Raw genomic sequence first — 20808 nt, forward strand, 5'->3', positions numbered from 1 at the left:
ATCTTATATTTCAATTACTTCTCTAAATATCTTCTCTTTAAATATTTTCTTCCGTTCTTGACAGTCAGGATTCATGACTGTCTCCTCAGAGAACTTGGAGTGCTGCCTTGAAGACAATAGGAAAGAGACATTTGCTGATTAAGATTCCTTTTTAAGGATGATAAGAAACAGGAGCAAAAAAACCCTGACATCCAGTGATGCAAACAGTCACAAATATCTTCAAACTTCACAGGTATGTATAGCAGGTTTACTTAAGGCAAGAACCTCTATCTTATATATGCTTCAAATAGAAGAACCGTAGAGGGGATCTTATCTTATTCAATCTCCACTTAAAAACTCCTTGGATTAATTAATGTGCTCTATTCCCTCTTTAAAAAAACAAACTACAGGGGCACCTGGGTGGCAAAGTCACTTAAGGGTTTGCCTTCAGCTCAGGTTATGATCCCAGGGTCCTGGGATCCAGTCCTGCATCCAGCTTCTTGCTCAGCAGGGAGCCTGCTTCTCCCTGTCTCTCTGCCCCTTCCCCCAGCTCATGCTCTCTCTCTCTCTGTCAAAAAAAAAAAATAAACAAAACCTAAAAAGAAAAAGAAATCTCTGAAAGTCAGTATTAGCATCTTTGAGCTCTAATTATTGGCATAAACAATTTTAAAAATGTAATAACATAAAATAACTTTTAAAAAGATACAAAAATGAACAAGGTATTTCTTCAAAGAGATAAATAGCCAATATGCAAAAGGTAAGATATTCAATATCATAAAGGAAATGTAAATTGTAAGCATGAAATACCACTTCACACCCACTAGGATGGCTATTATAAACAAAACAGAAAATACTAAGTGCTGACAAGAAAATGGAGAACATGGAAACATGCACTGCTCTTAGGAATGCAAAATAGTGGAGCTGTTATAGGAAACAGTTGAGAGCTCCCCAAAAGGTTAAATACAGAATTAACATATGAGCGAACAATTCCAATTCTATTTTTTTTTAAAGATTTTATTTATTTATTTGTCTCAGAGAGAGAGAGAGAGAGCGAGAGAGTGAGAGCGAGCAAGCACAGGCAGACAGAGTGGCAGGCAGAGTCAGAGGGAGAAGCAGGCTCCCTGCCGAGCAAGGAGCCCGATGTGGGACTCGATCCCACGACGCTGGGATCATGACCTGAACCAAAGGCAGCTGCTTAACCAACTGAGCCATCCAGGCGTCCCCCAATTCCAGTTCTAGATATATACTCAAAATACCTGAAAATAGGCAAACAGATACTTGTATACCAAGGTTCATAATAGCACTATTTACATAGCTAAAAGGTGAAAACAACCCAAATGTCCAACAACAGGTGAATGGACAAACCAAATGTAGTTTTGGTTTGCCCAAACAATGGAATATTATACTGTCTTAAAAAGAAATGAAGTTTTGGGGCACCTGGGTGGCTCAATGCATTAGGCCTCTGCCTTTGGCTCAGGTCATGATCTCAGAATTCTGGGATCAAGCCCTCCATCGGGCTCTCTGTTCAGCAGGGAGCCTGCTTCCGTCTCTCTTTGCCTGCCTCTCTGCCTACTTGTGACCTCTCTGTCAAACAAATAATTGGAAATAAAATCTTTAAAAAAAAAAAGAAAAAACCAAGTTTTGTTTCTGGGTGTTTTTTTTTTAACATTTTATTTATTTATTTGATAAGAAATGTGTTCATTTTTTATGATATAGAATTTAAGGAGGGACGCCTGGGTGGCTCAGTTGGTTGGGCAGCTGCCTTCGGCTCAGGTCATGATCCCAGCGTCCTGGGATCGAGTCCCGCATCGGGCTCCTTGCTCCGCGGGGAGCCTGCTTCTCCCTCTGCCTCTGCCTGCCATTCTGTCTGCCTGTGCTCGCTCTCTCCCCTTCTCTCTCTCTGATAAATAAATAAAATCTTAAAAAAAAAAAAAAAAAAAAAAATCAATACGATGGTGGCAACATTTATAAAAAAAAAAAAAAAAAAAAAGAATTTAAGGAAATAAACCAACCAAAATATACAAACTTAACAAAAAAAGGGAAAAAGTCAGTATGAATATAGAGGACGTAAATGATTAGCAAGTTTGGTCTAATTCACGATCACCATACCCAACAACTATAAAACACATATTCTTTTCAAGCGCACATGGATTATTTATGACAACTAGCCATATACTGGAGCATTAAAGCAACCCACAAATTCCAAAGACTCAAAATTACCTAGAACACCTTTTTTCACATCAACTAGAACTTATTTACAAAATGATCACTTAAAAATCTCTGTGTTAGATGGGGTGCCTGGGTGGCTCAGTGGGTTAAAGCCTCTGCTAGCTCAGGTCATGATCCCAGGATCCTGGGATCAAGCCCCACATCTGGCTCTCTGCTCAGCAGGGAGCCTACTTCCTCATCTCTCTCTACCTGCCTCTCTGCCTACTTGTGATCTCTGTCAAATAAATAAATAAAATCTTAAAAAAAAAAAAAAATCTCTGTGTTAGGAATTTACACTCTTCCATAACCCAAGGCTCAATGTCCCCAGCCATGAAAAAAAAAAAAAAATTTTATTAGCATATATAATCATTGTCTGAATGGTAAAAATACTCCATGTCAAAACTTAGGGAATACAAACACAGCTGAACTGAAGGAAAATTTATATCTTTATTTTTTTAAATTTTTATTTATTTTTTTAAAAAGATTTTATTTATTTATTTGACAGAGAGAGACAAAGCAAGAGAGGGAACAGAAGCAGGGGGAGCGGGAGAAGGAGAAGCAGGCTTCCCGCAGAGCAGGGAGCCTGATGTGGGGCTCGATCCCAGGACTCTGGGATCATGACCTGAGCTAGCTGAAGGCAGATACTTAACAACTGAGCCACCCAGGAGCCCCGAAAATTTATATCTTCAAATGCATATATTTGGAAAGAAGGAAAGCTGAAAGCTGAAAATCAAAGAACTACACATCCACTTAGAAAAAGGACAGTAAATTAAACACCAAAAAAAGGGAAGTGGGAAAGGCAGGCACTGAAGATATAAAATGAAATTAAATAAAAAAGAAAAAAGAAAAAAAAACCCTTGTCAGAAACAAAAATGGGAATAACTCCACAGAGTCTACTGAAATGAAAAAGACAGTAAGGATACTTTTTAACAACTTTATTCCAATAAATTCAAAATTCTGGTTAGTTCAACAATGTAAGAATAATACTTGCCAAAAGTTAACACAAGAAATAAAAAGTTTAAGGGGCGCTTCTGCCTTAGGCTCAGGTCATGTGGGTTGAAGCCTCTGCCTTAGGCTCAGGTCATGATTCCAGGGTCCTGGGATTGAGCCCCGCATGGAGCTCTCTGTTCAGCGGGGAGCCTGCTTCCTCTCTCCCTCTCTGCCTGCCTCTGTCTACTTGTGATCTCTGTCAAATAAATAATCTTAAAAAAAATAATAATAAATACATAAGCTTAATAGCCCTATAACTTTTATATATATTAATAATTAAGAAAAAATCAAAACCAAGAACAAACCTTATTACAAATATGACTTCAGAACCACATATCTTCACTGGTACCCTACATTTATTGAAAAAAAAAACCAAAAAAACAAAAAACCCAAAAAACCAAAAAGGTCTATCTTACATGAATTATTCCAGAAAATAGAGGAAGTACTCCCCAATTTATTTTTAAGGTCAGCATAAATTTTATACCAAAACTAGGTAAGAAAGGAAAAGTCAGGTCAATCTAAGTGATGAACAAAATGGCAAAAAATCCTGGACAAAAGTTTACACAGTGAATCCTAACAAGCAAGTAAGTTATCAAACACTATCAGAGCCTGTGTGGAAAGAACTTAGGAGCAACTTAAAAGGGCCTCCACAGGGCGCCTGGGTGGCTCGGTGGGTTGGGCCGCTGCCTTCGGCTCAGGTCATGATCTCAGGGTCCTGGGATCGAGTCCCGCATCGGGCTCTCTGCTCGGCGGGGAGTCTGCTTCCTCCTCTCTCTCTCTCTCTGCCTGCCTCTCTGCCTGCTTGTGATCTCTGTCAAATAAATAAATAGAATCTTAAAAAAAAAAAAAAAAAAAGGGCCTCCACACCAGCCAGAGATGGGACAACTTGGCAGTCATAAAAAAACAGCAGCTCCAATGGACGTAAGCCCTGGAACAAGGGTTGGGGGTCAAATAAATAAATAAAATCTTTTTTTTCCCTTAAGATTTTATTTATTTATTTATTTGACAGATCACAAGAAAGGCAGGTGGGGCAGGGGAGGAAGCAGGCTCCCTGCTGAGCAGAGAGCCCAATGAGGGGCTTGATCCCAGGACCCTGGGATCATGACCTGAGCTGAAGGTAGAGGCTTTAACCCACTGAGCCACCCAGGTGCCCCAATAAATAAAATCTTTAAAAACAAAACAAAACAAAACAAAAAACCACAGGCATATTTAAAACAAGAAACATAGTAAAATATTCCCTTTGCCTTACAGTCCTTCATTTATTTAAAGATTTTATTTATTTGAGAGAGAGAGAGAGTGAGCATGAGAGGGGAGTGGTCAGAGGGAGAAGCAGACTCCCCCCCAAGCAGGGAGCCCTATGTGGGACTGGATCCTGGGACTCCAGGATGATGACCTGACATGAAGGCAGTTATTTATCCAAATGAGCCACCCAGGCACCCCTCCCTCTTCAGTTTAAATAACACATCTTCAGAATAGCTTTTCTTCATCATTCTCCCCATTAGTCTCCCCTACAGTAGCAATCTCTACTACTCCTTTTTGTCACTTGTCTCACTTGTGATTACTGTCAACATCTCTCTCCTCTCACAGACTGTGAATTCAGCGATGGGAGGAATGTGTCTCGTTCGTAGCTGCATTCCCAATGCCAACCAACCTTGGCACTTAGTAGTTACTTGATAAATGTTTGTTGAATGAAGGAATGAACAGATGAATTAAAGAATATTTTCCAAATTTACCATTCAGAATAAGTAAAATTATTGGCTTGCTCTATTGTAACTTTCTTTTGACTAGTATGAAAAGGTAAAAGACATGACAGCAATGAAGTTCTCACACTATCAATCTACCATATTCATCTTTAAGAGCAAACACAGTAATGTTCTAGAGGTGGCCATACTTATAAAGTCCTTCATGAATCCTTTACCCTCTGTGGTATTATATGGCAACTGTTTACAGAGTTACACAGTGATAGCCCAAGGCTTGGTTAGGAAGTGAACAGGGGCATATGCCATTTCCTTTAGATAGATAAATCTAGAGTAAATTCTAGATTCTAACAACTCAGTCATGGAAATGTGACAGCATAAACTGAAAAGACCTTCACAATCTCTATCTCCCCTTATCCCTTGGCTTAGATGATCCCCATCTCTTATAGGGAGGGAGCTGAGATTCTGAACTGAGATTCTATACTATTATTTAGCTTCTTTTATGCCTCCTAAGATGCATTTCTTTTCTTCACAAGATTTATTTTTAAGTAATCTCTGCACCCAATGTGGGGCAAACATACCTATGTATGTAGCGCTTATGTTCATGAGGGAAAAACAGACCAAAAATACAAATATTAAAAAAAAATTATATATGAGAAGGTAGGAGAAAAAAAGAAAAGAAAGATGATTAGAATGTGAGGAATACTGACAAAAGAAAAGATGGATACAATTTTAAATAGACTGGTCAGAGTAGTCTTCGTTGAGAGGGTATGGGAGCAAACAAATATATATGTAAGCATACAGGGTTAACTATATGCATTTATGCAGAGAAAAATATATGCCCAACTGTTTACAGTGGTTAACATTTGGAGATGCAGTTTCAGAGCATCAGAGTTTCATTTCTGGGTTATTTTTAACTATATGCATTTATGTGGCACATTATTTTTCTTCATTTTTTCCCTGCGGTACATATCAACATGCTAGGAAATATTTGCTCTAATGCATAATTTAAATGTAATTTAAATATTTACCAGCAACTCTTCTACATACTTTATGTACTTTTTCCTGTGTAATAATTATTGGTTCAATATCTGTATGTATGGGAATATAAAAATATGTAGATATAGGGGCATCTGGGTGGCTCAGTGGGTTAAGCCTCTGACTTTGACTCAGGTCATCATCTCGGAGTCTTGGGATCGAGCCCCACATCGGGCTCTCTGCTCAGCAGGGAGCCTGCTCTCTCTGCCTACCTACTTGTGATCTCTCTCTCTCAGTCAAATAAATAAATAAATTCTTAAAAATTTTTTTAAAAATGTAGATATATTCCTTTTAATTGGTTTGGCGAATGTAAGTTTTAAGAAAAAAGTATCTTCTGCTTAAAACAAAATTACGTGAAGACCAAAATCTCAAAATAAAACAAAAAACCTTCATACATAAAACTAGAACTATATTAATAAAAATATTTTTATGTTAACAATGGTCATCCCTGAGAATGATTATGCCACTTTTATTATTTCTGATATTCTCTATTTTTCAAATAAAAACAGGAGCGCCCAGGTGGCTCAGCTGGTTAAATGTATGACTCTTGGTTTTACCTCAGGTCATCATCTCATGGGTCATGGGACAGAGCCCCAGGTCAAGCCACCCCCACCCCAGGGTTTGGGCTCTGTGCTAAGTAGAACTTGCTTGAAGACTCTCTCCCCCTGCCCCTTCCCCTACTCAAGTGTGCCCATGCTCTCTCTCTCTCTAACATAAACAGATAAATCTTTAAACAAATAAAAACCTAAACTTTTAACATTTGTACTGCCTTCAGGAAAGTAATTATATATCTTGTACTTAAATTAATATTTACATTTAATTTATGTTGAAAATAAACTCACTTGGGCATGAATGCTCCATTGGCTAATGATGGCTCATCGTCATCTAACCCATCAAAGAGATGTGATTTGGCTGTGCCTGTTGTTTGTAAAGCCTTTGGTCGAACTCTGGTGGCAGGGCGGGGTGTTAGTTTATAATGAGTAGGTGTAGTGAGAGCCTTCTGGGCTGCTGGATTTGTTGGTTTCAATCTCTGAAAAACAAAAGCAAGTAAAGCTCCGGTTTAACTCAAATGTATTATTTGGCCTTAAAAATTCTTAGGAACAGAGTTCAAATACCTCTGCCATTTACCCAGCTAGATACCTCTGTTTATTTTTCAACTAAACCAAAAATCTTAAGCTTCAAAGTAAAATGACATGCACCCATGAATTAATATTCAATTTCTGTGCAATCCAAATCACTCTGGGAAAAAAAAAATAGTATTAGCTCACATTTTTTCAAGCATTTAGTAAACGCTGATAGTTGCCATGAGTCAAACACTAAGTACTGGCAATAAAAATAATGAAATCATTTTCCCTGATTTCTGAGGAAATTACAAGTTTGTAGAAGAGACATATAACTAAAATAAGACTTCAGGTTGATTTTGATGGCACCTTTATTATGTTTCTACAACATCTGCAGGATGTTATATATTTGTTTTCCTTAACATTATACATGGGATTATATAACCACTTGAAACAACAATGTCTAACATAATAAAACCTTGTCACAGTTTATGTTTCTCTTTACAGTACAGACTGTTTACACTTCAGCAACAATGAATCTTCCTAGATCTTTTTTGTGATCTCTCACAATTGTGTGCCACTGCTTAGGATGTCTTGACCTACATCTACCAACTTCTCCCTATATACTCAAAAAAAGTTAAATGTTACCTCTTTTGCAAAGCCTTATCAAACTCACCCAAAAATCTACACTCTTCCTTAACATGATATTCACCACTACAACATATACTATTAAGGGAGAGTTTAGTATATCTACTAAGTTGTGCAAGAATCACCAGTAAGTCCAGAACATTCCCCTCACTCCAACAAGAAATGCTGTGCCTCCCAATTCCACCCCTTACCCTAGGCAAACATGAATCCCCTTTGTCTCAATAAATTTGCCTAGTCTAGGCATTTTTATATAAACGGAATCATGTGGCCTCTTGTGTCAGGTTTCTTTCACATAGCATGTTTTCAAGGTTCTTCCATGTTATACGGAACACGTTATCAGTATTTCATTCCTTTTTATGACTGAAAGATATTTCATCTTGTGTGTGTGTACACATACATATACATACAAAAGGTAATTCTGTTTAAAAAAAAAAAAAAAAGATGGCACCTGGGTGGCTCAGTGGATTAAAGCCTCTGCCTGCAGTATACACACACACACACACAAACATATTTCATTCCTTTTCATAACTGAAAGATATTTCATCGTGTGTATGTACACACATATATATACATACACACACACACATAACATTTTTGTTTATCCATTCATCAGCTGACAGGCTATTTTACTACTGTATTTATTATACTGAGCTTGAGAAAATTTAAACACATTAACAGATCCAATCTTTCTCATTAAGTAAATTTTAAGCAAGCTCTTAGAAGATGTTCTTGCTTTCGTTTTGTATCTTCAGCAGTAAACACAGTGACTAGCACATACTTAGGTCTGTAATTATGCTGCACAAATAACAAATAATTTTCTTGTCTTTTCTTTTTAAAAGTAGGCTCCACGTCCAGCACAGAGCCCAGGGCAGGGCTTGAACTCGTGATCCTAAGGGTGAGATCAAAAGTCAGACACTTAGAGTGTCTGGGTGGCTAGTGGTTTAAGCCTCTGCCTTTGGCTCAGGTCATGATCCCAGGGTCCTGGGATCAAGCCCCACATCCGTCTCTCTGCTCAACAGGGAGCCTGCTTCCTCCTCTTTCTATGCCTACTTGTGATCTCTGTCTGTCAAATAAATAAAATCTTAAAAAAAAAAAAAAAAAAAGACACTTAACTGACGTCCCACAAATAATTTTCATCTAAGCAAAACTTAGATTTATACAGCAGGGTTAAAAAGTACCTTAGGGGTGCCTGAGTGGCTCAGTGGGTTAAAGCCTCTACCTTCGACTCAGGTCATGATCCCAGGGTCCTGGGATAGAGCCCCGTATCGGGCTTCTCTGCTCAACGGGGAGCCTACTTCTCCCTCTCTTTCTGCCTGCCTCTCTGCCTACTTGTGATCTCTGTCTGTCAAATAAATAAATAAAATCTTAAAAAAAAAATTCCTATCTTACTTCTCTTTATAACTAGTTATAAGGTAATTCAAGAACCAGCTAAGGAAGAAGGGAGATGACATAAAAAACTGAATAAGACTGACTTATTATAAGCCAGGCATGCATTATCTCATTTAATGCTCAACATTAGACAGTACTGCTATTCCCATTTTACAGATGAAGAAACACATTTGGAGGCAAAAAGATACCCTCAAGGGGCACCTGGGTGGCTCAGTGGGTTGAGGCGTCTGCCTTCAGCTCAGGTCATGATTCCGGGGTCCTGGAATCGAGCCCCACATCGGGCTCTCTGCTCAGTAGGGAGCTTGCTTCCTCCTCTCTCTGTCTGCCTCTCTGCCTACTTGTGATCCCTATCTGTCAAATAAATAAAATAAAATCTTAAAAAAAAAAAAAAAAAAGATACCCTCAAGGCCTCAGATTGTACATAGTAACACAAGGATTAAACAGACCAAAGCCTACTTTTAATCCACACCACAGCTAGAAGATCATCTCAAAGCATAAAAAATTAAGACAAAGTTAAGTGTAGAAACCAGAAGAAAAGATATTGCTATGCCACTTAAGAACATCTTGATTTTAGGAAAATCAGCCTCTCTGAGCCTTGGTTTGCTCAACTATAAAATGAGAATAATAATTCATGCCTTGGGTGCCTGGGTGGCTCAGTGGTTTAAAGCCTTTGCCTTCAGCTCAGGTCATGATCCCAGAGTCCTGGGATTGAGCCCACATTGGGCTTTCTGCTTAGCAGGAAGTCTGCTCCCCACCCCCCCATCTGCCTCTCTGCCTACTTGTGATCTCTGTCTGTCAAATAAATAAATAAAATCTTTAAAAATAATAATAATACATGCCTTATTTCAGGTATTGAAAAGTCTCAGCCCTTACCTCCAGTCCAGTGTTCATTTCACTGTTTCAATCATGCTGCCTTCCAGATACAACAAACATAATGTATCTCCTGACTCAGTGAAAATCATAGATAATGTATCTTTAAAACTTACTTACACCTTGCTTTGTTTAGGTTCTCTATGTAAGAAATTATATTCTGCACATTTAGTTTCTCTTGATCTGAGAATAAACTTCACAAAAGCATCCTTAAATTTACCTCTTCTTTCTTCTTAGGGTCTGACATGGGATTCCGGAAGAGAGGAGAGTCTCCAAAAGGTGAGTACGTTAAACTATTGATGTGCTGTTGGAGAACAGCTTGCTGGGCAGCAGAAGCATTGGGATCGGTCAGAGCTTTTTGAAAAAAAAAAAAAAAAAAAAAGAGAGAAGGCAAGATGTCAGTCTAGGGATCCAATGCAGTTATAGCAAGAGAACACAGAATCACTTTGGAGAGGTCTTCAAAATTATCAGACTCACTCAATGGCATTACTGGTGGAGTGCAGAGGAGCAAACTGTGAAGAAAATTAGAAGTCAAACTAATGGGTAAAAGATTCTAAGAGGCATTTCATAAGAGACAACACACACAAAATTTTACTTAGATGTTCACTATCACTAATAATCAATGAAACAAAATTTAAAACAACCTTGAAGAAATATTTTATATCTACCTCATTATCAGTGCCACAGCTATATAAAAAGAATTATAGTCTTCGCTTCTAGAAACATCATAAATTGGTTTACTCTGTCTTAAAGAAACAAAAAGACCGGGACGCCTGGGTGGCTCAGTTGGTTAAGCAGCTGCCTTCGGCTCAGGTCATGATCCCAGCGTCCCACATCGGGCTCCTAGCTCAGCGGGGAGCCTGCTTCTCCCTCTGCCTCTGCCTGCCATTCTGTCTGCCTGTGCTCGCTCTCTCCCCCTCTCTCTCTCTGATAAATAAATAAAATTAAAAAAAAAAAAAAGAAAAAAAAAGAAACTAAAAGACCATACACAAATAAATACTATTTTTGTATTTTTTTAACCTACTCATTTCAATCATGGAAATTTAACCCAAGGGTTTAATTGAACTAGAAACAAAGAAATGTTTGTAAATATTCAATAAATATTATCTGTAATTGTTACGACTTGGAAACAATCTATATCCAACATTAACAGTTGTAAAAATCAAGCTACATCAACATGATGGGTTAAATAGTTATGCAAAATAATGACAATGTGTTTTACAGTAGAAATAAGGAAGTATCTTTGGTTTAATGTGGGAAGTAAAAATTCCAGAATAAAAAATATTAAGTACACTAAGACTCTCAAGTAAGAAAGGGGCAAATAAAAAATGGAAATGGCCGTTAAGTTTATTATTTACATTTAACAATCATATTACATTCAAGTAAAAATTGAAAGAAAAAATATCACCCCAATTAGTCTAATTTTCTTTTAAAGTGTGAAAACATGTAATTATTCACAGAGAATTTAGGGAATAGACAAGGAATGATGATCTATAATCACACAGTAAAAAACAAACAAGAAAACCCCTGCAACTATTTGGGTTATACCCTGATTGATGAAGAAACACCAAAATATTTCCAAAAATACTGATTAAAAAAAATTAAATCATACCTAAGTAACTTTAGAGATAAAAATGCTTTCTTCCTTTATAAGTGTTTAAAATATGGCTAATGCCAAAATACAGTAAGATAATTTACACTGAAGGAGTCCCACAAACAAAACATTTGGAAAAAACCATACAGTGGCAACAAAAACAACAAACACTGAACAGCTAAAGCTAAATTAGTGAAAAAGGGGTAAATCCACTTTAGTCAAATTAAGCTTTCTTAAAATCAGCTGTATTAATTAAATACTAAAATACTGTATGCTAATATGTAAGGAGAGAGTACAAGTTTGCTCAAGACTGTGAAACCCAGGGGCGCCTGGGTGGCTCAGTGGATTGGGCCGCTGCCTTTGGCTCAGGTCATGATCTCGGGGTCCTGGGATCGAGTCCCACATCGGGCTCTCTGCTCAGCGGGGAGCCTGCTTCCCTCTATCCCTCTCTCTGCCTGCTTCTCCGTCTGCTTGTGATCTCTCTCTGTCAAATAAATAAATAAAATCTTAAAAAAAAAAAAAAAAAGACTGTGAAACCCAGAGCAACTGGGTGGCTCAGTTAGTTAAGCGTCTGCCTTTTGCTCAGGTCAGGATCCCAGACTCCAGGGATGGAGTCCTGCATCTGGCTCCCAGCTCCTCGGGGAGTCTGCTTCTCCATCTGATCTCCTCCTCTCTCATGCTTTCTCTCTCTCTCTCCCTCTCCCAGATGGATAAATAAAATCTTAAAAAAAAAAACAAAAAAACCAAAAACTATGTAACCCAGAAGAGATGTCATTTTAAAGAGCATATAGCAAATCATCATGTATTCAGAAAGTTCTGAAATCCAATTTAAGTATCAGTGAGAAAAATATATAAAAAAGTAGCTTTGGTACAAAGTGCCACACAGTAACAGCATAATGTTATTATATGGACTATTCAAGGAGACTCAAGAAAACCTGCATGCTTTTATAAGAATTCTAATATTCACTAGTGAGTCTGTTACTTGACAGGCAATTATCCATCAAAAATAACACTGACCTGCACCACCTGATCCCACCATTAACAAGTATAATAGGTCACCCTATCTGGGCTTACTCAAGAGAGTAAGAACTCCTTTTACAAATCCAAACGTAATCAGAAAAGTGTGTGAACAGGATGTTCTTATTTTTCTATGTTTAAATATAAAATGTTCTCTAAGTTAACTGTATTACTTAAAATATAGATAAAAGAGCTGATATGTTAGCAAAAAGCATAAGCACTAGTTGTTTTATTTATGTTTTATGTTTGTGTTATATTCAATTCTGGTCACAATAATTTGAAAATATACTGAAAAGCCACATCATGACCAAATGATTAAAGGGGACGGGAAAAAGTATAAAAAATAAAGTCTGAGAATAGAAAAACCTGATGATATTTTATCTGGAAAAAAGACAATAAGGTTATTGCAAACAAACTGTAACAGACCAGTTTGCTTAGCTTAGGAGGTAAAAGTAGAATCACTGAATGGTAATTCTACGGAGTCATATTTTGGTTTCTAAACAACCTAATTACCTAAATAAAACAATGGATGAGATTGACTTGGAAAACTGTAACTGAGGAATTCCCACAGTTAAGGCAGAATTCACATTAGCTCTAAAGCACCTTCCAACAAACATCCTATGATGCAAAGATATAAATTCCTTTTCTTTGGTTTCTACTATTAACAGAGAAAGACAATTATCATATGATCTCACTGATACAAGGAATTTGAGAAACAAGACAGAGCATCATGGGGGAGGGAAAAATGAAACAAGACGAAACCAGAGGGAGACAAACCATAAGAGAATCTTAATCTCAGGAAACAAACTAAGGGTTGCTGGAGAGGTTAGAGGTGGGAGGGATGAGGGGGCTGGGTGATGGGACATTGGAGAGGGTCTATGTCAAGGTTGACTGCTGTGAACTGTGTAAGACTGATGAATCATAGACCTGTACCCCTGAAACAAGTAATACATTATATTCTAAAAGGCAATACAGCTACTTTTAAATGTGTGGTAACAGTACCATACGTAACTGTAATATCAAATGCTCATATCAAGAACTTTTAATTGACTTTAGGAAAAGACGAATTATCAAAAATCATTCAGGGGGTGCCTGGCTAGCTCAGTCAGAAGTTCATGCTACGCCTAATCTTGGGGTTGTACGTTCAAGCCCCAAAGCTGGTTGTAGAATTTACTTAAATAAATAAAACTTTAGAAAAAAATTTTAAAGACCAGTGGGGTGCCTGGGTGGCTTAGTCAGTTAAACGTCTGCCTTCAGGTCAGGTCATGATCGCAGGGTCGTAGGACTGAGCCCCACATGGGGCTCCCTGCTCAGTGGGGAGCCTGCTTCTCTCCCTCTCACTCCTTCTGCTTGTGCTTTCTCTCTTTCTAATAAATAAATAAAATCTTGGGGTGCCTGGGTGGCTCAGTAGGTTGGGCCTCTGCCTTCAGCTCAGCCCCACATTGGGCTCTCTGCTCAGCCTGCTTCCCTCTCCCTCTCTGGCTGTCTCTCTGCCTACTTGTGCTCTCAATCTCTCTCTCTGTCAAATAAATAAGTAAAATCTTAAAAATAAATAAATTTAAAAAAAAAAAGAAAGAAAGAACGAACACTGGGTGCCTGGGTGGCTCAGTACATTAAGTGTCTACCTTCGGGGGCGCCTGGGTGGCTCAGGGGGTTGAAGCCTCTGCCTTTGGCTTGGGTTGTGGTCCCAGGGTCCTGGGATCGAGCCCCGCATCGGGCTCTCTGCTCAGTGGGGAGCCTGCTTCCCTCCCTCTCTCTCTGCCTACTTGTGTGATCTCTGTCAAAAAAATAAATAAAATCTTAAAAAAAAGAAAAAGTATCTGCCTTCAGCTCAGGTCACAATCCCAGGGTTCTGGGATGGAGTCCCACATCGGGCTCCCTGCTCCATGGGGGAACCTGCTTCTTTCTCCCTCTGCCTCTCTCTCTCTCATGAGTAAATATATTTTTAAAAATCTTTAAAAACCCAAACTATTCAAAACATTACCAACTAAAAATGGCAGGTTACAATATTTACGGTACATCCTTCTATTGAAAACAACTAAAACTAAGGAATATAAAAAAAGTGAAAATATCTTTTAACAATAAAGTTGATTCTAATGTTCACACAAATCAATTAGACTTCTAATTCACCTCAACACCAAAGATCTAAGTAAAATCTGTTGTTTTTTTTTTTAAAGATGATTTTACTTATTTGAGTGGGGGCAGAAAGAGAGTACATGTGCATGCACAAACAGTAAGAAAGTACAGAAGGAGAGGGAGAAGCAGGCTCCCCACACAGCAAGAAGCCCGATACAGGGCTCAATCCCAGAATGCGAGGATCATGACCTAAGCCCAAGGCAGATGCTTAACCAACTGAGCTGCCCAGGTGCCCTTAGTAAAATCTACATTTATTTATTTATTTATTTATTTATTTTAAGATTTTATTTATTTATTTGACAGAGAGAAATCACAAGTAGTCGGAGAGGCAGGCAGAGAGGGAAGCAGGCTCCCTGCTGAGCAGAGAGCCCGATGCAGGACTCGATCCCAGGACCCTGAGATCATGACCTGAGCCGAAGGCAGCGGCTTAACCCACTGAGCCACCCAGGCGCCCCGGTAAAATCTACATTTAAAACAAAATATATATATATCTATAACCCACAGTGACCAAGAATGGGACATCACAAATGAACAGAAGAGAAAATATAACAAATTTCTAGGGGAAAGAAGTGGACAAAGCAGTGACAAAGCAGGATAGAGCAAAGTATAGCTGAGAGTACATTCAAAGGGTCTAAGAGCCCAAGGTGGAGCGTATCTGCCCTGTAGAAACCCAGAAAGATTAGGGATTCAATGACACCAAGTTCCATGAAGTGAGACTGAAAGCAGGAGAGATGAACCAATGCAAAGTACATACACAAAACACCCATACCTTCATCCTCTTAATCTCTGATCCTCAACAGATAAGCCAAACATCAGAGAGTGTGCTTCTGATGAAACCAAGTTAACATATGGAAAGAACAAGGGCAACTAGTTTCAGTACTTGCATCATCCCAGAGCTAAGAATGTGGCATTCTAACAACGTGGATAATAGTTGGTTCCTGAATTACCTACCTTAAAGTGAAACTTACTGGTAAACTAGCTCTACTCATATACATACATTGCCAGTAAGCTTTTTATTATTTTATTCTTGAATATGAATGGTAAAGATCACAGAGCATTAAAGAGAAGGACCAAAGCAAAAATAATCCTGAAGATTTAAGGCACAGAAAAGTCCTAAAAAATTTTTTTAATGCCAGTTAACAAAGTTTCAAGAAAAATTGCATCTAAGAACTGGATGCTTGAGAAAGGGAACTTTCAGAAATGAGAAAGAATTCTTTTAAGTTAAAAATAAAAGAATTTAAAAGGATGATTTACAAGACATTCAGAAACCTCCTGAAAAATCCAAAGTTTAAAAATCAAGCATTAAGACAGAAATGGTGCACATGAGTGGCTCAGCTGGTTAAGTGCCTGACTCTTGACCTTGGCTCAGGTCATGATCTCAGGGCTGTGAAATCAAGCCTCAAGTCAGGCTCCGGGCTGGGCATAGAGCCTGCTTAAGAATCTCCCTGACATGGGAGGGTATGTGATATAGTGAGTGCTATGAAGTGTGTAAGCCTGACGATTCACAGACCTGTACCCCTGGAGCAAATAATACACGGTATGTTAATAAAAATAATAATTTTAAAAATTTTATTAAAAAAAAGAATCTGACAAAGCATAAGAGACTCTTTTTTTAAATTAACATATCATGTATTATTAGCCCCAGGGGTATAGGTTTGTGAACTATCAGGCTTACACATTCCACAGCACTCACCATAGCACATACCCTCTCCAATGTCCACAACCCAACCACCCTCTCCATACCCACCCACCTCCCCCACGGCAACCCTCAGTTTGTTTTGTGAGATTAAAAGTCTCTTACGGTTTGTCTCCCTCCTGATCCGATCTTGTTTCATTTTTTCCTTCCCTACCCCCCAAACCCCCCACTTTGCCTCTCAAATTCCTCGTATCAGGGAGATCAATATGATAATTGTCTTTCTCTGATTGACTTATTTCACTCAGCATAATACCCTCTGGTTCCAGCCACGTCGTTACAAATGGCAAGATTTCATTTCTTTTGATGGCTCATAGTATTCCAATGTGTATATATACCACCTCTTCTTTATCCATTCATGTGTTGATGGACATCTAGGATCTTTCCATGCTTTGGCTATTGTGGACACTGGTGCTATAAACATTTGGGTGCACTTGCCCCTTCGGGTAACGGTAAATACCCAGTAGTACAATTGCTGGATCGTAGGGTAGCTCTATTTTCAACTTTTTGAGGAACCTCCATGCTGTTTTCCAGAATGGCTGCACCACTTTGGAATTCCCACCAACAGTGTAGGAGGGTTCCCCTTTCTCTGCATCCTCTCCAACATCTGTCGTTTCCTGACTTGTTAATTTTAGCCATTCTCACTGGTGTGAGAGGTGGATCTCATTGTCATTTTGATTTGTATTTCCCTGATGCCAAGTGATGTGGAGCAATTTTTCATGTGTCTGTTGGCCATAAGAGACTCTTAATCTCGGGAAACAGAACAGGGTTGCTGGAGTGGAGGGGTGTGGGAGGGATGGGGTGGCTGGGTGATGAACTTTGGGGAGGGTATGTACTACGGTGAGAGCAAAGAATTGTGTAAGACTGATGAATCACAGACCTATAGCCCTGAAACAAATAATACATTGTATGTTAATTTAAAAAAAAAAAGAAAAAAGAATCTCTCTCTCTCTTGCCCCTCCCCCCACTCTAAAAAAAATAATAAATCTTAAAAAAAAAAAAAAAGACAGGGTATAAGCAATTCAGTGAAATTTCAGGACAAAGCGAAAATCCTAAATGCTTGTGGGGGTGGTAGCTGAACAAGTCTCAAGAATCAGAAAGGCATCAGACTTCTCATCATATAATGGTTAATGCAAGCAGTATAGTCCAAGTTCTGGGATAAATTTTCACACTAGAATTCCCTAACATTAAGGCATGAGGAACAAAAAAAGGTATTTTCAGACCTATAAGTGATCAAAGTTTACCCTTCATATACACTTTACTTAAAAACACATTCCCGACAATTCAGGAAATAAATAAAACGGAAAAACCTACACCTAGGACAGAGCAGTTCCTACTAAGTAGACTTGAAGGGAATACTGGAAGCAATGATGAAGGCCTACGGAATAATCAAGAGTTCACACTGCTGCAGGAGGCAATGATGTATCCAAAGTAAAAGAATTCTAACATCATTCTTAACAATTGGAACCAATTTAGGAAGGTAATAAGAGCCGGTAATCCAAGGGGGAAAAAGAATTACAAATTCCAGAAGAACGAAAAAGCTGTATAAAAAAAGTGTTTATGTGGCTGGGCAGCAATATTTTCACAGTTGTGATAATATGCTGTGTTCACATTTACAACTTTTAAACTATTCTTTTATCAGAGAAAAGATGAAGGTAATAATTATAGGACAGAATACATTATCATTGTTATCAATATGAAAATATAAAGATGGCAAAAGAAGAAATGAGGAAAAAAAAGAAGGGTAAGAAAGGGCACTAATACCCTTACTTATCAAAGGTACTCAAGAAATACTCTCTCAGTTGATAGAATAAGTAGAAGTATGTAGGGACATGACTTAAATTTGCAAAAGGCTTATTCAAATGTGGTACACAGATCATGACAGCATGGGAGATGAACTTCATCGTACATCTTTCTCTTGCTCTCTCTCATTCACTCAATTTATGCCAGGTGATAACGGTTTTTGTTTTTTTAATCTCCAAAGAACAAATTTCTTTTAAAAAAGACATTTAAGCTAAAAAGTTAATTTTAAGTTAAAAATAATAACGACAGAGGTAGGAGGCAGAGAGGGCAAAAACTAGAAAAGGGTATTCAAATAAATGAAGTATAAAAGACACTCCAGTAGAGAAAACTAAACTAAGGTATTTAGTAACACAGTTCTATTAGGAGAAGTGAATAAAGAACACAGGTAGGTGGTAAGTGAGCTCTATTTCTCATCTCTCATTAACAAGTTAAATTTACTTAAGACTTAATAAAGCACAATACAGCAACATAAGCAAATCATTTAGAGATATGAACTTAACTATAAACCAGAAACAAAGTGGCAGTAACAAAGCACTCTCTTTAGGGGACCAGGCCTGGGAGTGGGGAAGCAGAAAAGGCCAGGATCCATTGCAAGCCCTTCTGTATCACATGACTATTAAGTGATATGTGTCTTTGGTAGGGGTGGGATGGACTGGGAGGAAAATCAGGTCACCAAGTCAAGTTTTAGCAAGAAATAAATGGAGTAAAGCCTTCTAAAGTGACTGACACTTACCTACTGGGGCCTGGGGGGCTCCAAAGCCCAAAGTGGCTGTCGTAGTATTAAATCCAGGGGCCCCAAAGGCTCCTGTACCAAGAGGCCCTCCGATCTTAGGTTGGTTGTTCCCAAACAAAGATGCCTGTCCAGCACCAAGAGCTATGGAGACAAGAGGAAAGAAAAAGTGCCACAGGAGATCCTTTCAATGTTATGCCAGAGGTCAGTTACTTAAAAATATAATACATTTGGAAACTTCATAATGACCACTCATTTCAATAAGAGGTAATACAGTAAATGCTAGTTATTGCCAGGCACTGTGCTGAGTACATTATATACATCAGAGGCAAAATATTTAACCTCTCTGTGCTTCAGTTTCCTCAACTATAACATGAGATAGTAATACATAGCTATTTATCCTAAGGCGAAAATGAATAAACACATATTAAGCATTTAAAAGAGAACTGGTAGATACTAATACTCATTAAATATTAGCTAGTATCTCAATTAATCTTCATAAGCCCGAAGTAGGAAAATCCACATTTAACAGATGAGAAAACTGAGGAGTTAGTAATCAACTCAATGTTATAAATGTAATAAATGGTGAAAACGAGGTTCAAACCTTGGTGCATCTGCCAATACAATTAGGGTTCTTAAATTGCTACATTACAGTAATACAGAGTTTGAAAGAATTAAAAAAAAATAATCAAGTCTCCTTAAATTCCAGTATTTGTAAATCAAAAAATGAAGCTAAACCAATCACAATGTCATCTTTTTGACTAACATACAGGCTAAACTATAGAAAACCAAACCTAATACATCTTCTTTGAACAGTAAGCAAGAAAAGTAATACTTTCAAATATGCCATATCATGAAAACTACTTTATACCAAGATAAACGTTTTGTTTTCTAAAAAACTAAACAGGGGCACCTGGTTGGCTTAGTTGGAAGAGCATGCAATTCTTGATCTTGGGGTTGTGAGTTAGAGCCTCACTTGGAATACAGAGATTAAGTAAGTAAGTAAGAAAAGAAAGAAAAAGAAAACTAAATGCCTTGTGATGTGCTTACCAAGCAAACTCAAGTGTCATCATGAATCAGACCTGATGGAATAAAAACTTATTTTCACCAAGGGGAAATCCACTGCAGAAACTTGTGTTTTAAATCTTAAGGAATTTTGCTTATGGATCTTGTTGTTGGCAGTGAAAATGGGGTAAATTTGTTTAGAATAAATTATTGGCATAAATTTTTTAAAAAATTTCTATCCCCTCCTGCTGAAAAAGTTACCGGCAATTTAGAAGATCTAAAGTTCCTTTTAATGCAACAATAAAGTGAGACAAAAATCACTTCAAAGATAAAATACCTGGGGCGCCTGGGTGGCTCAGTGGGTTAAAGCCTCTGCCTTCAGCTCGGGTCATGATCCCAGGGTCCTGGGATCGAGCCCCGCATCAGGCTCTCTGCTCAGCAGGGAACCTGCTTCCCTTCCTCTCTCTCTGCCTGCCTTTCTGCCTACTTGTGATCTCTGTCTTTCAAATAAATCAATAAAATCTTAAAAAAAAAAAAAGAAAAAAAGATAAAATACTTAAGAGGTCAAAAATATTAAGGGACACCAGGGTGGCTCAGTCAGTTAAGCTCCTGACTCTTGATTTCAGCTCAGGTCACAGTCTCAGGGTCTGAAATCAAGCCTCCCATTGGGCTCTGTGCTCAATGTGGAGCCTGCTTGAGATTCTCTCTCCCTCTCCACTTACTTGCACTGTAAGTAAAATCTTTTTTTTTTTTTTTTTTTTTAAGATTATTTATTTATTTATTTGACAGGCAGAGATTACAAGTAGACAGAGAGGCAGGCAGAGAGAGAGAGGAGGAAGCAGGCTCTCCGCTGAACAGAGAGCCCGATGCAGGGCTCGATCCCAGGACCCCGGGATCATGACTTGAGCCGAAGGCAGAGGCTTTAAGCCACTGAGCCACCCAGACGCCCC

At 38.3% G+C, this 20808-nt stretch overlaps 1 protein-coding gene across 9 annotated transcripts in view; it reads right to left on the reverse strand.

Annotated features, from left to right (window-relative positions):
- NUP98 (nucleoporin 98 and 96 precursor) overlaps positions 1–20808 on the reverse strand; it is a 123198-nt gene that overhangs the window by 51273 nt on the left and 51117 nt on the right. For 6 of the 9 annotated variants that reach the window (XM_059134124.1, XM_059134116.1, XM_059134109.1 and 3 more), the window contains 3 exons: positions 18857–18997; positions 10101–10234; positions 6755–6942 (listed from right to left, as the gene is read on the reverse strand). In XM_059134124.1, the coding sequence (XP_058990107.1) occupies positions 6755–6942; positions 10101–10234; positions 18857–18997 (463 nt within the window). The remainder of the gene's footprint in view (positions 1–6754; positions 6943–10100; positions 10235–18856; positions 18998–20808) is intronic. The other 3 variants (XM_059134149.1, XM_059134142.1, XM_059134132.1) reach the window with 1 other exon arrangement.

The sequence above is a fragment of the Mustela lutreola genome, chromosome 1 (genome assembly GCF_030435805.1).
Source record: "Mustela lutreola isolate mMusLut2 chromosome 1, mMusLut2.pri, whole genome shotgun sequence".
In the NCBI taxonomy this organism is placed as follows: domain Eukaryota; kingdom Metazoa; phylum Chordata; class Mammalia; order Carnivora; family Mustelidae; genus Mustela; species Mustela lutreola.